The sequence below is a fragment of the Pteropus alecto genome, unplaced genomic scaffold, assembly GCF_000325575.1.
Source record: "Pteropus alecto unplaced genomic scaffold, ASM32557v1 scaffold7, whole genome shotgun sequence".
NCBI lineage: Eukaryota > Metazoa > Chordata > Mammalia > Chiroptera > Pteropodidae > Pteropus > Pteropus alecto.
Window position 1 is genome coordinate 13,101,612 of NW_006494614.1, and position 16,887 is coordinate 13,118,498.

Here is a 16,887-nt window from a genome sequence, read left to right on the forward strand (position 1 = left end):
AAGAGCAAAGAATAGAAAATCAAAGAAAAGTAAATACAAATCACAAGATTAGATGCTAGAAATGAAGCAGCATCAGGGATTACAATACATTAAGATGGAATAAATTCTCAATTTAAAAGATAGATTTATAGATTTTTATATATTTATCAGAAACAAAGCAAAATTAAAACTTAAAACAGATTAAAATTTTAAAAGAACATACAGAGGTCAAAAGTTAGAGAGAGAGAAAAGATATATCAGATAAATACTAACCAATGGAAGGAATCATTCAAGCCTGCCACAGGTTTCCTATTTATTTGAAAGCCAGCTTGGTCTGCCACTTACTAGCTCTGCACTTGAGCAAAATATTTAATGTCCCAGAGCCTTAGTTCTCTCACCTGTGAAACAGACACAGACACAGACACAAGGTCCTCTCATAACATCATTTTGTTCAATGTCATTTAGTCTTAACACTGATGAGAAAAAATAAATCAATTCCTGGGTAGGGCCACTGTCTCTATGGAGTCTGCATGTTCCCCCCATATCTGCATGGATTTTCTCTGGGTACTCCAGATATTTGGGAACAAATATGTTTCCTAGTTTTATAGGTCCACAGATGGAAAATTTTCCCCAAGGCAATCATACCCAGGTTCTCACTCATACCTGCCTTAGATGATTAAGATGATGAGATATGGGACTTTTGAGCTGCTAAGATTTAGACTATATATTGGACTTTGAGCTGATACTGTAATAATTGAAACTTTAGAAGATATTGGGACAAGATAAGTGAATTTTACATGTGAGATAGATATAAATCTTTGGGAACAGATTAGCTGTGGAAGTTAATGCCCCCACCCGCCCCCCGCCCTGAAACATGTCCATGTCTTTCTCCCCAGAACCTATGAATGTTACTTATGTGGCGAAGGCACTTTGAAAATGTGATTAAGGATCTTGGGATGGGAGATTATCCTGGGTAGTCCAACATAATCACAGTGGTCCTCCTAACAGGCAGGATGGTCAGAAACAGAGACGTAAAGTAGAAGCAGAGGTTGCTGGATACAGGGCCATGAGCAGCCTCTGGAAGCTAGAAAAGGTAAGGAAATGGATTCTTCCCTAGATCCTCCCGATGAAACACAGCCCTGATGATACCTTGATTTTAGCCCACTAAAACTGATTTTGGACTTCCGCACTCTAGAGTTCTGAGAGAACAAATCTGTTTTGCTTTAAGGTGCAAAGTTTGTGGCACTTTGTTACAGCAGCAAAAGGAAATGAATTCAGGAATCGACATGAACATAAAGCACACACTACCTGCTGTGCTGTAATGAACTTCTTTTCTCTGACCCAAGGGTCTTCTGCCAGCACCCAGAAAGCTGTGCCAGGCTAACTTGTTAGCTTCAAGAGGGGTAAAATCCTAGATCCTTCACAGTTCTTGACATTTAGTTCATAAAAATGATATAGTCATGGGTGTTTTTCCAACTTTTAAATGTTCTTCAGTCTTGTAATAAATCTATTTCTAAATAAGTTACCATTTAAATAGCTTTGAATCTTAATAAGAAATAGCTCATGGGTTATATTTGGTTAGGTAAATTATGAATAATATTCATATTCGTAGAAGTTAATAAAATCAGCATTCTTCACTACTCTTGCTCTCTTTTCTGAAAATAGTCATAAAAACAGCAAGTTTTTTTTTTTTTGCAAAAATGTGTTAAAGCAGCTTTAATTACAAAAAATATTTCACTCCTTGCTTTGTTTAGTGTTAGAGTCTTAAAGGATGATATTTCCCTCCAAAGACATTATGGAAAAGGGATTTCTTTTGGTGGGATAATTACTAATTATAGAAGTTAGGAGGCATTATAAACAAGGAATAATTTTAAGAAGGAAATAAAAAACCTGGATGTATAAAAACAAAGAACCAGAGGAAATTCTTGTGCAATCAAATACATTTATTTTTTAGCAAGACAAGTGGTGAACAAATTCATAATGAAATGCCACCCAGAGATTAGCAGCTGGCCGGCCATGCATGCAACTGACAGAGTGAGAAACCAACCAATTGTTTCTGATACCAGTGTGCAGGTTTAACTCTATGTTGCACCAGGCCACTCTGAATATCTGTTGGCGGGGTATTTAGCACCCATTCACCATCTCAGCTCAAAGCCACATACTAGCCAGATGACCATCACCTACACATCTACCAAATAAATAGGCAGCATGCAAATGCACTTTTCTTGTTCAGTAGCCAGTGGCACAGCAGTGTGACCAGAGGCAGATACATCAACACAGAGATACACAAAAGTCACCCCCTTCACTCAGCTGATAATCTTTCCTACATTCCTTGGGGACAGAAGTGCCATGCGATGTAACATGAATTAGGACTCCTTGAGGGCAGGGGGTAGGGCCGACCCCAGGTTTGAGCCTGGGTGGCAGAGATTCTCAGAAAAGCTGTTTCAGCACAACCAACAGAAATGTTGCCCACAGTGACTGTGTGAGACGAGTCTCCTGATGTCCTAGTAGAAACTCAGGTTCCTAATGAAAGCTGCAATCAGTTAAGAGTGGAAGGTGCAGACATTTGGGGGATCCTACAGTAAGAGGTGGCAGCACCCTCATTTCTAATGCTTTATGTATATATCCCAGCCTTGTCTGGATACAAACTCATAAGTTCATAAAATATTAGAGGTGGGATAGATTACCTACTCCAGACTCCTCACCTTACAGTTAGAAATGTGGCAGCCCAGAGGTGTAAGGCAACTTGCTAAAGGTAGAGCATGGTAGCGGCAGGGCCAGAGTGGAATGCAGTATGATAACTGCCACCCCGAGGAATGCTGACACTGAGCATGTGGCCAAATTTTTCAACAAGATGAGACAGTGTACTTTATTCCCAAAAAAAGTCCCAAATATGTAAAGGCATAAAACATGGCTTAATCGGCTCTCTTCTGAGGGGCTCTCTGTCTTTCTCTCTCTCTGTCTCTGTCTCTTTGTCTCTTCTTTCTCTCACACACACAAGCATGCACACAATTTATTACCCTTGCTGAGTGGAGTTTTCTTGGTAGACACACACAGATCCAACATCTTCAGGAAGACACTTTACAGAGCATGTTTCTCAATCCAGGTCTTTGTGTGAGCTCTGGGAAACTGGCTTATTTTCTAGAACAATAGGCGGTTCTGATATCAGAAGATCATCATCTCCAAAGGAGGAGTTCTGGTCCGTGTTTACAAAGTTGGGGATGTCAAATTTCATGAGCCTATTCAGCTCCTCCTCTGGCCGCTCGCTGCTTCTGATGACTTCCTGGAGTTGAACGTCATTGTCAAGGGCTGTGGTCTGCTGACAAATTTTGGCCTTATCCAAGTGTTCTACTTCATTAATGTAGCAATGAAAGAGAGACCTGGATTCCTCATTGCCCTGTCGAAAAAACACCTTATCTGGCTCCAGTGGTCTTCCAAAGTCTGACACAAAGCTGTTCATTCTGAATCTCTTCTCTGAAGACTCTGCATTGCTGTGAAGAAAAGTGAAATAAAAGATGGCTTACACTCCAGCCCATTCTCCTACAGAATCCTGGTTGTCGGCATGTAGGTCAGGCTGGCATATTTCCACTGAGCATGTATTGAGTGCAAGTCCCTGTACAGAGCATGCAGACAGACATCAGAACTGAGAGACAGTATTTCTGAACATGTACAAATAAACCCAAGGCAAAAGCCTCAAGATGAGGGCCCATGGACCTTCCTGCAAAGAGACATCTTGCTGAGGGATCTCCTGATATTCTCCATCATACACCAGCATTTCTCAGCGGGACTCTTCAATCATCTGTATTGTCATTACTTGAAGTCCTTCTTAAAAGGTAGAATCCTGAGTTTCAGACCCTCAGAATTTCTGGAAGTAGAATCCAGTAATCTATATTTTTATAGAATCTCCAGGATCACTACTCATGCTCAAGTTTAGAGCAACTGACCTACATCAGGCCAGTCTAAACAATGACAATATTATCTCGCAGAGATGATTTCACGTTTCTCAAAGTACTGTCATATACATTTATCTCACTCGATTTTCAAAACTGACCAGTGCAGTCACTTAGGGCAAAAATTACTATACCAAATTTACAAATGCACAAGCTAAGGTAAGGAGCAATCAGATTGCCCACTTCAGTCTCACAACCAGTTAGTGACAGGAGTGGGAAGAGCATAGATTCAATCTACAGGTCTGGAAAATCCGATCATATTTACGAAACAATAAGTTATCAACTGTCACCTGCATTTCAGAGATCAATAACCCTAGAAATTTTGCAGTCCATCAGATCGATCTCCTACCGTGATTACCAGGGTGATATCACACAAGAAATTTCTCTCAGAAGCCTGAGATTTTCCTTTTAGTAATAAGTCTAGTGAACAAATCTCACTGCCCACTGAGCAGAAGTAATGTGAAGATCATTTATTTACACAAGAGTATGACATGCAGTAGGTCACGTGTTCAGAATTTAAAGAACAATCACTTTAGGAAGACTCTGAATGACTTCTGCTCTCATGCAAATTTAAGTGGTCTTACATTTTAGTGGGTGATTTTCTTTCCTTGTCACTTCACTCTTGTTTAAAAGATGTTTGAGAACAGAGATGAGGGTGCCAGCAACCCGTGACCTAATAAGCTAAAATGTTAGCTGGCAAAAAGAAGGGCTTAAAACATTTGGGGAAAAAAAGCATGAATAAGATTGCTGGGGCCCGCACCATTCCCCAATGGCAGGGCTAAGAAGCTCTGAGTAATAGCTTTTCTGCCTGTCTGGAGCATCAGCTGAGTGTGAACGCGGACCCAAAAAGCCATCTGTGTGCAGCAGCCCTTCCATCACACAGGCCACATTTTCTCAGGATTAAGAATTGGGTCCATTAATTACCCTTGCTGAAGAACAAAGGCACAGAGAGCTTTATCCCTCCCTGGGACATAGCCAAGACAGCACCCACCATGATCTCTTGGTGTGATGGCAATGCAATTGGTCTGATTCTCTCTCTCTGAGAACAAGAGAAAAGTTCATCTTTGTAGTCTTAGACTCTGGTAAGCATTAAATACTCAATAGATAGTCTTTTTATTCCTCTTTCCTTGCCTGATAAACTAAAAGACCTGTATGTGAAAACCCGTGACCACGGACACAGCTTGCTTCAATGCAGTTTCTAGTCATCCTACCACTGGGTAATATTTACATACTGAAACTCACAGATCACAAGTATAAAATTCAATATGTTTTTATTAATTTATATACCCATGTAACCACTACCCTCAATCAAGATATACTGAATATTTCCTTTATCCTTCCATTCCATGTCCACCCCCTTTAGGATACACTGCTCTGATTTCTTTTTCCATTAATCAGCTTTGCCTGTTCTTGACCTTCCAGTCCATTTCCACTTCCAACAGGCAATCTGTTTGGATTTTTATCACCGCAGATCAGTGTAGCCTGTTCTTGAAATTCATACAAGTGGAATCAATATATAGCTTTTTGTGCCTGTATTCTTTTCCTCAGTGTTTCTGAGGTTCATCTATGTTGTTGCACTTAACAAGTTTGTCCTTTTCCTTGCTCAGTATAATTCCATTGTATAAATACACTACAATTTCTTTATTCATTTTCCTGTTAAAGGCCATTTGAATTGTTTCCCATTTAAAGTTGTAAGTAAAACTGCTATGAACTTTCTTGAAGATTCTCTCTGTAAATATATGTTTTTATCGCTCTTGAGTACATGCCTAAGAGTAGAATTACTGGATCATTAGTACATGTGGGCTTAACTTTATAAGAAACCATGGAGAATTTTTCAAAGTGGTTGTGCTGTTTTATACTCTCACCACAGTATATAAGAATTAGAGTTGTTCTACATCCTTGTCAACATTTGGTGTTGTCAGTCTTTTTAATGTTAGCCATTCTCATGGGAGTGAAATGTCACCTCACTGTGATTTTAATGTGTACTTCTCTGATGTATAATAATATCAAGTATCCTTTCATGTCCTTATTGGCTATTGGTTTATCTTCTTTTATAAAGTGTCTGTATGAGTCTTTCGCCCATTTTTTAAATTGGATTGTTTTTAGTTATTGATTTGTAGAAGTCTGGTAATATATTCTGAATATAGGTCCTTTGTCAGAAATATATATTTATTCCAAACATTTTCTCTTGTAATATATCCTGAATAAAAGTCTTCTGTTAGATATATTTTTTGCAAACATTTTCTCTTGATCTGTGATTTATATTTTCATTTTCTTAAAAATGTCTTCTGATGAGCAGAAGCTCTAAGTTTCAGTTAAGTTCAATTTGTTAACTTTTATGTTTATTGCCTTTATATCCTCTCTAATAAATAATTGCCAACCCTAAAATCACGAAGATATTCTCTATGCTTTCTTCTAGAATAATAGTGTCCAATACAGTAAGTACCCACTTGCCACAGGTGCCTATTTAAATTTAAATTAAGTAAAATTAAGTAAACTTTAAAACTTGATTTCCTGGTATTCACATTTCAAGTGCTCAATAAGCACTTGTGACTAGTGGCTACCTGATTGGACAGCACAGAGAATGTTTCCATCGTCACAGAAAGTTCTATTGGAGCTTTCTGGGTATATGATCTATACTGAGATAGGGGACAAAGTTCATTTTTTCCTTATGTTTATCCCAGCACTATGGTTATAAATTGATCTTATATAAAATTCATTGTAGTATTTCTACATACTAACAAACAATAAGAAAACTAAAAAAATAATTCCATTTACAATAGCATCAAAAAAATAGAATACTTAGGAATAAATCTAATGAAGAATGTGCTTTGGTTATGCCTGTGAAAATTAGAAATTACAAAAACCAAACATCTTAAATTTCAGCTTGATTAAAATTGTGGTTGAAACCAGAAGCCACAAGCTTCAATAACTGCAACATTGAAATAATGAGAAACTTTGATATGTTGACTGAGCTAGCAATTAACACCTTGTTATAAGTATCATAAAAAAAAAAAAGAATGAAGAATATTTGTTCCAGAGATGAATGTATGTGTCCCTCCAAAATTCATAGATCAAAATTTAATACCCTATGGGATGGTATTGGAAGATAGGACCTTTGAGAGGTGATTAAGTCATAATGGTGGAGCTCTCATGAATGAGATTAATGCCCTTATAAAAGAGGCACCAGAGAGCTCCCTCACTCCTTCCTCCATATGAAGACACAGTGAGAAGATCGCCATCTATGAACCAGGAAACAGGTTCTCAACAGACACTGAACCTGCCAGCACTCTGATCTTGGACTTCTCAGCTCCAAATTATGAGAAATAATTTGTTACTTATAAACCACCTTGTCTATGGCATTCTGTGATGGCAGACTAAACAGACGAAGACAATTTTTAGACAATTTAGAATCACCAAGAATTTTAGTGCCTTTATTTTTGTCTCAGTCCTACCTATTCTATATCCTGTTATCATGAAATTGAAATCTAGCTGATGTATTCAGGAGTACTCCTGTGCCAACCTAACCTTTAAAAAGTTACAATTGTTTATTTTGATAGAAACTTGAACCTTAAAATTGTTTGTTTCACTTATTTGTTTTAAGAATTTATACCCCTCGTTTTCAGTTTGTTATAAGAAATGCAATTTGAACTTAACCAATGATTGCAACATCACTGAACTGCAGCAGCCAGAACAAAAAGACTCTTCAGACCGTTCTGATTCTTAGTCTTTTCTTTTTCTCACCACGGGTTGTGTCATGTATCCTCTCTCCCTGTGGAATAATCTGAACCTGAGCAGAGAGCCTTTAATGTGAGGATCCATCCTGTTCTCTGACAGTGACTTTCATTCACTTCCATGGAATTCTCCTTCTCACAAACTCTGACTCCCCAAACTCTTCTGCCTTATATTTCAGACCCTCCACCCTCATATCCGCTGGCCTTTCCAGTGTTCTCTTTCACCAGTCCTCTCAGGTCCCAGCCACATGGGACCTGACTGTCCCCTGAGGCACTCAGGACTGTCCCTCTGTGTGCCTTTGCTTGTGCTGTTCATTCTACTCCTCTTTGTCTGCCAAAATCAAACACCTTCTTCACTGTCCAATTCAAACATCACTGCCTCATGGAGACTCTCTGATTTCCATGGAGGCAGCAATCTGTCTCTCCCCTGTGCCGCTTCTGTATTTTTACTGACCTTCTCTTAGAGATTGTATCCCTTCCTGGCTCCTGTCAGAGCTATCTGTATGCAGTCTTTTCTCTCCTATCTGCTAGTCTGTATTTTATTTATCTTTGCATCTCTCAAAGGGCCTTGCAGCCATTAGATCCCCAATCGGTGTTCTGAATGGCTTATCTGCAGGGTGGTCTGAAGCCCTGATTCCCATGAGAGACACAGCCACCTCCAGTGTTTAGTGAAGTGTACCTTCCTCTGTGACACAAAGACGAATCAGATCAGGAGGACAGACTCCTCCCACTTCTATTGGCAGAGGAAAAAAAAATCCCATAATGTTCTGGGTTATTCCCCTTAGGATTTTCCAGATTTATGACTAGTTTTTAAAAATGAAGTATCTGCTGCTATACAAAGAGTCTTAGCAAGCCCACAACTCTCCTTAGGTTTGCCCTGCTCGTGAAAAGCGGTGGGCAGACCAGCTGCGGGAGTCTGGTATTTCCCGTGGACTTTTAAAAATGCGTAAGATAAACGAAGACCTAATAAGAGTGAAAGTTTCTGTACTTAACAACCTGAGAAAATAGTAATAACCACTAACATTTATGGAGCCATAGCCTATGCTAAGAGCTTTATCTCATGTAATTAGCCCAAGTAGAGGCTCCAACCAAACACTTCTCTGTGTGTAGAAGCACCATTTGGTTGCATTAGCAGTCAGTGGAACTTAGCAGGAAGATGTCAGCCTCTCTGGGGCATGGAAGATTGTGCTTCCTTAGGATGACCTTTGGCATAGCCTTGGGCAAGCCCGCAGCTGTGCACTCAGTAAACACCTCTTAAGTGATGGGTAACTAAAAGTAACTCCTGAACGAAGGTGGATAAATGAAATCAGATACATAAAATAGTCGAATTTTCTGCCTGTTGGTAGTGATAGACTTCTAGACACCTCCAAATGACAGGACCTCCTCGGGAACTACTCACTGCATCTGCATTCTGCCAACTAGTTCCTATGACCTGGGTCACTATAAACACCTTGAAAGCTGACACTTTCCTGCTATTAGCTTTTAGTTGTACTATATTCATCTTTTAGTGAATGCCATATTCAGGTAAATTGCAACTCAAGGTAAAATGTAATTTCCATTTTTACAAAGTCATGAGCCCCTAATGAAGAACACCTTCCTCCCGTCCCCACACACACACACACCTGGACAAAGTGCACTTAGCAAAGGCTACGAAGGAGGGTATATGAGATATATGACGTCTGGGCTTGATATATATTTTTTAAGAATTCCAAAATATTCAACATAAAAATGCGATCTAAGCCTTTCCTGTAACTCTCTCTCTCTGGCAGATTTATGATAATGGGGCTATAATGCTTTAACAAGACAGCAAAGAGAATAAATGGCTCTTTAGCTGAGAAAGTAGGGGAAAATGGTTCTTTAATCATCACTATCCATAAAGAATCCAGATAAGAGGTCCCCCCCCCCACTCACCCCCGTCACAGAATAGCAAATATTCCATGAGGAAAATAATCCCCATTAAAGCTACATCTTGGGCCTAAAAGCTTTTAAGAAAGGTGATGTCAGCTTTGTGATAGCATTTATCCCTCTGCGGTGTACTTCACTAGTGAGCACCAATATCTGGTTGGCTTCTCCTTCTGGATTCACAGTTTACCCTTCTGAGCCTGGGCTCAGGTGGGTGTGGCTAGTTCTGACCAATGAGCTATGAGAGGAAGGGATGAAGAACAGGGAGCAGGGGTGAGATCACCAGGCTTTTCTTGCCCCTCACAGTAATCAAGAAAGCTGGGAAGTGGGGACAATGTATCTACAAGTGGAGAAGCTCGTGCCAACCCCTGGAAGATATGTAACTTGAGCAAGAAATGAGTCTGGGTTGTGTTATACTGAGATTTGGGAGTTGGTACTGTCTCATAACCTAGTCTGATTGCTGCACATTTCCTCCCTTAACAGAAGTCACTCCGTAGTCATTGATCCCAGAACTGAAATTATTAATCTAATATGATCCCAAGACGAAAACTTCAAGGGGAAAACTTGCCCATTTTATTGTAGTGTCATTGGCTCTGCGTAGTTGAATTGATCTCAGCCCTGCAATCCAAAGCTAATAAATGAAGGTCCATCCACGGATGTCAAATATATGTTCTTTCTCAGGTAAACAGTGATTTTTCCTGATGGCTGCCTGGAGTGGTGGTTTGAAAATGATTCTGAAGCAAAGTATTAGCTATGCAGGGAAGATAACACAATTGATTAGTGATGTCTGTTGAAGGAATGGGCACACGAAGCTGGGGCAGGGGTGGTGGTCTCTGCCATCTTTGGGCCTCACCACTGTCAAAGGGATGCACATACTCTTCCCAGATGTCAGTAGTGATGAGATCTTCGTAAGCCACTCAGCCCTGCCCTGAGTTGCCTCCATGGGGAAAAAGATAGAGTTAAGTTGTAGATTCAGCACTAGTTCATTTTGAGCTTGCAGACTTGATCAGGTATCTTAAACAGAACACCGGAGTCACATTCTAAAAGTGTGCTACCTGATATCCTACTTGAGGAAGTTATCAAAGATATCCTTGGTAACTACCAAGAGAGCTTGATATATAAAACAGTCAGAATTCCGACATGTCGGTCCCTTCTGACCCATCACCATGGTCCTCCACTGAGCCTCCTTTCCAAATTCATCTTACTGTTTTACTGAGAGACACACTCAAGCTGAAGCTGGGGTTGAATGAGGCAACGTTTTGACAAGTGTAGCTGCTGCATGAATGCTTAGGACCTGGCTGTCGCAGGGGAAGATGAGCTTCTTCTCTCTCCTGCTCTTTGCATAGACATTTCAGCTCTCACCAGGACTTCCACTAACACTGAAGGGGTGAACTAATCTTCACTGAGTGCCACTGTGAGCCCAGGGTACGCCAGCAGCTCTACAGGCGTTAGCTCGCTTAATCTTTCCCAAATCCTAGGAGGCAGATACTATTTATTTTTACAGATGACGAATCTCAAACATAAAGAGGTTAAAAATCCAGCCCAAAGTTTCAGTAAGTAAATCTGGAAATGTATGACTCTGGGGCCCATGCTTGGTCCAGTATGTGATAAAAGAAAACAAATCTAATTGCTTACTAATATCTTTCATTCGATAGAAAGGGGAGGTTAAAAATTACTGATATGAAATAATTTAATGTAGTGGTTCATAACAAGAATTTCAGAGTCAAAGAGTCTTTAGTTTGAGGACTCGCTCCACAGTTTTGTTTTGTTTTGTTTTGTTTTTGTTAGTTTGTTTGTTTTTACCTGTGAGACCTCAGACAAGTGGTTCAGCCTCATTTTTCTCATCTGTAAAGTGAGAATACTTAAAAGGTTTACTACTTCATCTTCCCATGAGTACTTAATGAGATTATACATATAAAGTGAATAGCAGACCTTGGCATATGGTAATTTTTTTTTTTAAAAGCTCTCATTATTCTCAATGATTTTTAATTCTTTCCTCAATGCCTAATTATCACAGGCAAATTTAAAATTGGTTGTTTTACATTAAAGTTGGCTGAATGAAAAAAATAATATTCATTTTAGAGAAAATTTCTGCCAAATAAATGTCAAGTTTACTAAGATCTAAAAGCTTGTTTAACTGATCCATATAGGGATTTTTCCACACGTCTGTTTCTTTCAGTTTTCTATTATGATAGACTGCAACCAAATGCCATGTCTTACACTGCCTCAGACTCAAAAAAAGTATTTAAGGTGTGGCCCGAGGGCTGATCCATTATTTTACTAAAAGTAAAAAAAGTTTAGATTTTCTCCTAAACCTCATTAATAGCATGTAGAGTTACAATGACCCCTGTTCTTTGATTGAGATTTTTCAAAACCACTGTCAAAAGAGAAACCATTTGCAGTAGGCCTGAACTGCCAATTGGAAGAATGGAAATGCAAGTCACTGAGATCACCAAGGTCATCAAGACATATTAAGGAAACGTAGCAGTCAGGATTCTCCAGAAAACAGAAGCAATAGGTGAATGAGTGAGTGAGTGAGTGTGTGTGTGTGTGTGTGTGTGTGTGTGTGTGTGTGTATGTATGTATGTATCTTTCTATCTACCTATCATCTTTCATCTATCTATCTATCTATCATCTATCTGTCTTTCTATCTGTCTACAGAGAGAAGGGGAGACAGATTTATTTTAAGGAATTGGTCTATGTGGTTGTGGAGATTGGCAAGTCCAAAATCTGCAGGAAGGCCAAAGGGCTGTACACCTAGGGCAGAGTTGCAGTTCGAGTCTGAAAACAGTCTTTTGCCAGATTCCTTTTTGCTAGAGGCAGGTCAGTCTGTCTCTAGAAAAGCCTTCTGTTGATTGGATAAGGACTACCCACATTATAGAAGATGATCTGCTTTACTCAAAGAATATTGATTTAAATAATCTAATTTAAAAAAATAACCGCAAAACATCTAGAATAATGTTTGACCAAATACCTGGGTACCATGGCCTAGCCAAGTTGACATATAAAATTAACCATTGCAGGAGGTCATGTTCTATTTTGGGCTAGTGTTTTCATCTATAAAATTGCCTGCATCCTACATCAAATAAATCCGTCTCAATAGCCCTGCAAAAATCCATCTGTCCCTCAGAGGAAAAGGAAGATAATAGGGTATTATTATTCCCTGACCACTCTATGAGATGTGCCCTAATCTGAGTTTGTTCTTGGCTTCTCTTACTACTGTTGCAATTGACACCACATTTTCAAATCCCGTGGACCAATATAAGAGAAGCAAAGGCATGTGCAGATGTCTATGAGGACATGGAAAGAGAAAGGGAGAGTTCATATGTCTTTAGCGGCTTTTCAGTGGCTGTTAAAGAGATTCTCAACCATATGTCTTCATATGCTTCAATAACATGGCATTTTCCTTTCATTTAAAATGTGTTTAATCTTTTTCCAGACCCTGATGTCTGGAAATAGCTGAGTTGTAGGCAGAACTGTTCCCTTTACCCAGGCATTTGCTATAGCTCAAGTGCAGGCTGGAGACTAAACAACAGACACTGGAGACTGAGTAATGAAATACAATAACAAGAATACTGCTGCCAGGCTGTAGAGATTACGTGAGATAGTGGATGTAAAAGTTAGGATTTGTGCTAACTTTCTTCAGTTTACTCCCCAGCTCCCTTTCTACCCTTCCCCATCTTTGATGGCAGGTCTGGCTGCTGGTTGTGCTGTGTTCAGCCAATGGGAGCAATCGTGCGAGAGGAGGAAGGGGGAGGAAAGTAAGATCTCTGAGAGGTCTCATTGGGTTAGCTGTGTTCTTAGACCCAAAGTCACAGCTCCTCTCAGTTGCCCTTTCTGCAGAACTCCTGGGTTCCAGTCAGTCCCCCTTCAGACTGGGGTGGTATCTACTCAGTGTTGCGAGCCCTGGGGTGCCACCTATCCTGTAGGGTTGTCCTCCTCCCTGGCCACAACTTGTGAATAGTCTCTCCAACAAAAGCTCTTCTAATTACCTAATTTGACTATGCTACCTGTGCCTGCTGGGGTCAAGTATAAAGGGATTCAACATGTTATTTTTCTCTTTTTAAAAAGAGTTGGAATAAAAAAAATTCTCTAAAACATTTCTGAGATTTTTGCAAACCATAACTAAATGAATACCTTCTGATGTTACTCAGTGTTCTTTAAGCGCCCATGTAATAAGTTCCTTCTTAAATCTAAAGCCTAAAACAAATAGTCTTTATCCTGCTATGAGAAATCACATAATCCTTAGCATTTGCCTTTTTATCCTAATTTCAAGGAAACTCAAGTGTTCAACTCAGTGTTTATCGTCAATGATTCAGTCTAATACTCTGTAACAACTATTTCTCTGCTCCTTAAAATGTTTTTAAAAACTAGTTTTCATCTTGCTTCGCTGTTGTCTTTTTTCACTGTTTTCAGTCTGGTGAGTCACCTATTTGGGGACAAAGGAGAAATACATCTTAACAAATAAATATTTCAATATAAAAATCATGCCTGTATCAGTATTAAGACTATGCAAAAGAACAAAGAAACCCAGGTTAATAAGGGTCCACTTGAAAACAAGCTCCAGAGGCAAGCAGCAAAATGCCAGGAGAAGGCAGATCCCACCCATAAGTACCTGAGTCCAGGCAGCAAATCCATAACCAGGCCCATCTCTCCATCAACTGGAAGTAACCCCAGCCCTGGATACTATTTCGGTTTCTTCAGTTTCCTGTGGGTCTTAACAGTCATTTAGGAACGGCCCAAACTTACTCTTGGTGTGGAGCTCCTGTCTTGGTCAGCAAGGTCAGCACAAAAAACATGAAAATTACGAAGACTGCAAGACCAACCCAAAATCCAATCACAATGGAATCTGCAAGACAGTTAATATTGGGATTAGTATTTCACAGCAGCTGAAAACTTGAACATTCAAGGGATCTGAGCTTTCTGGTACATAAAATGAGAGAAGACATCAATAATCTTATGATGCGATCTTTTCTCTTTTTTTTTTTTGGTAGAAGCTTTATTCATAATAGCCACTCCCTCCCCCGCCACTCCCTCCCCCACCCCTAACCTCCCCCCACAAAAAAAAACCTGGAAACAATGTAAATCAGTATGCGAAGGGATGAACAAATGCGGTCTACTCATACAGTGAAATACTACATTGTAGTATAAATGGAAGAACTGCTATACATGACTTTATGAGACAATCTTGACCCATCCCTCATCTGAGGACATATGAGATATACGGAATGAGAGAGAGTGAAGTATCTGTCACCGCTGGGTTTCTGTCTCAGATAACACTAAGAGACTTTGGCCTTACTGACTCTTGGTTTCCACATCCCGGTGAAGGAACCTAGGCTGTGTAGGTCTTTAAGATTTCACTGAAGTGCCTTGAGCTAGCGAATACAGTTTTTAGTAGAGATTGCATTTCCATTTAATTTGAAAATGCAAAATTAAATACAATATGAAGTTTTAAAAGAATTCTTATTCAAAACAACCCAATTTTGTAATTTCACTTCTGTTCACACTGGAATAGCTCAGGTCTTCATTATCTTTTGCTAACACGTGAATGGCGTCCTGCGGGCTCTGTCTTCTATCTTTCTGTGTGTTTCATCTCTGTATGAACCTCCTTTATCACAGCTCTGATATCTCTTTTATGAAAAATTCTTCAACAAAGATGAAATTGACCTTTTCCAGATTAAAAAGGATTCCATACATAAAGCGCTTTATACAATGTTTGTCATCTGAGAAGATGGTATCCCACATTTTCCAGCTATTATTATTAAAATTATCATTTTCTTCCAGCTCACCCCTACTTTAAATCCTATGTTTCCCATCAGACTTAGGGACATTGTGTCCCTGTATTTACCTTAACTCTTAGCCACAGCTTCCTAAGACCCAAGCCTTTTCAGGGGCTCTTACCTTTACCTGGCTGGAAAACCCTGCCCCCACCTAGAGCTGATAAAAGTCCATCCATCCTTCCAAGCCCATTCCTTACGCCACCTCCTTCACCAAGGACTAATTTCCCCACCTGAGGACTCTCTCCTTCCTCTGAGTCTCATGACATTTTGGTCATGTGCTTCTCTCCATGGCCCTTCCTTGGCTAATAGTCACAAGTGTATGTCTCTGGGATAGGAATGAGACTGGACTATCTACAGAACCTGGCATATACATAATAGGGTCACAAATCTGGGGGAGACAACAGAGTTGAATCATTTTATATTTTCTGACCTATTCTAATAAGTTTATCTACATAGAAATACAGTGGGGATGCTTACCGGTTGAAAAAATTGGAGCTTATATACTAAATGTGATTAAATGCAAAACATTCTCTGTATACATAACATTTTTCCTAAAGTGAAGAAATCAGATTAGAAATTTACTCTGCATATTCATATTTTTATTCTCCACATACTATTGCTTGGAGGTTAACAACTTTTATTTAACAACATTTATTCATTACTCTGGATGCAAAATGAATATATCTTTCCTGGAGTTAAGCGTGCCAAAAAATAGAAACTGTAGACTTTGTCTTATAATGGAAACGAGGCCTAAAAAGTTCATAAGGTCAAATATCAAGAACACATGTATACAAGTGCAACTAACATATAACAGTAACATCTCAATTATGGGGGTACTGCTCATTTATTGTACAGATAAATGAGAGCACACTGTATTTCAACTGCTTGCATAGCAAAAACAAATTCTAAAGTAATACACCAGCATTAAATTCTCAATTGAGGATTTAATCTAGTCGTTTTGATTCATTTTTTAAATGTTTACTAGGAAGGACATCTTTCACGCTGCAAATGATGCCTGCATCCCCTCCACTTCCTAAATCCAAGGTGGGCAGAGGTGGAGAAAAGGTGCCTTTAACCCAGCCCAGTTCCCTCCCCTTGCCCTGCTAGTGCCCCAAAGCAACAATAATGTGGGACATGGGAGGTTCGCAGCCCTCAGGGAGTTGGGGGAGCAGAGTGCAGATGAGGAGGACTGTGGTTAGAATTTGAGAATCCCCATGATCCAACATTTCCAAATGTTTTCTTGATAATGCGGTATCTGTTTCTCATCACGTTTCATTTAACTTTGCTTATATGTGTTGCTTTGCTTATTCACATTCCCCCTCAAATGAAATTCTGCTTCTTTAAATTATTTCTATTACTTCTCTTCTGCTCATCCTCTGCCAAGTGGCCCAACCCCAGGGTACTTTCTCACCCTGAGCCCCTTTCCAATATCATGGGAGATTCCCCATCTCATCCCAGGAACATCCAAACTCTCTTGAAATTTTATTTATATGCCAAGTTTCATGAGCATGGGCACTGTAGTAAAATAGGAACATGCAGCCC

The 16,887-nt window shown here is 39.5% G+C and overlaps 1 protein-coding gene across 1 annotated transcript in view; it reads right to left on the bottom strand.

Moving 5' to 3' along the window:
• Nucleotides 1–2,541: 2,541 nt before the first annotated feature.
• Nucleotides 2,542–16,887, bottom strand: part of MRAP2 (melanocortin 2 receptor accessory protein 2) — a 40,461-nt gene continuing 26,115 nt past the window's right edge. Inside the window, exons 3-4 of the mRNA XM_006926343.3 lie at nt 14,315–14,414; nt 2,542–3,470 (exon numbers count right to left, since the gene is read on the bottom strand). Of these exons, the coding sequence (XP_006926405.1) occupies nt 3,077–3,470; nt 14,315–14,414 (494 nt within the window). The 3' untranslated portion in view covers nt 2,542–3,076. The remainder of the gene's footprint in view (nt 3,471–14,314; nt 14,415–16,887) is intronic.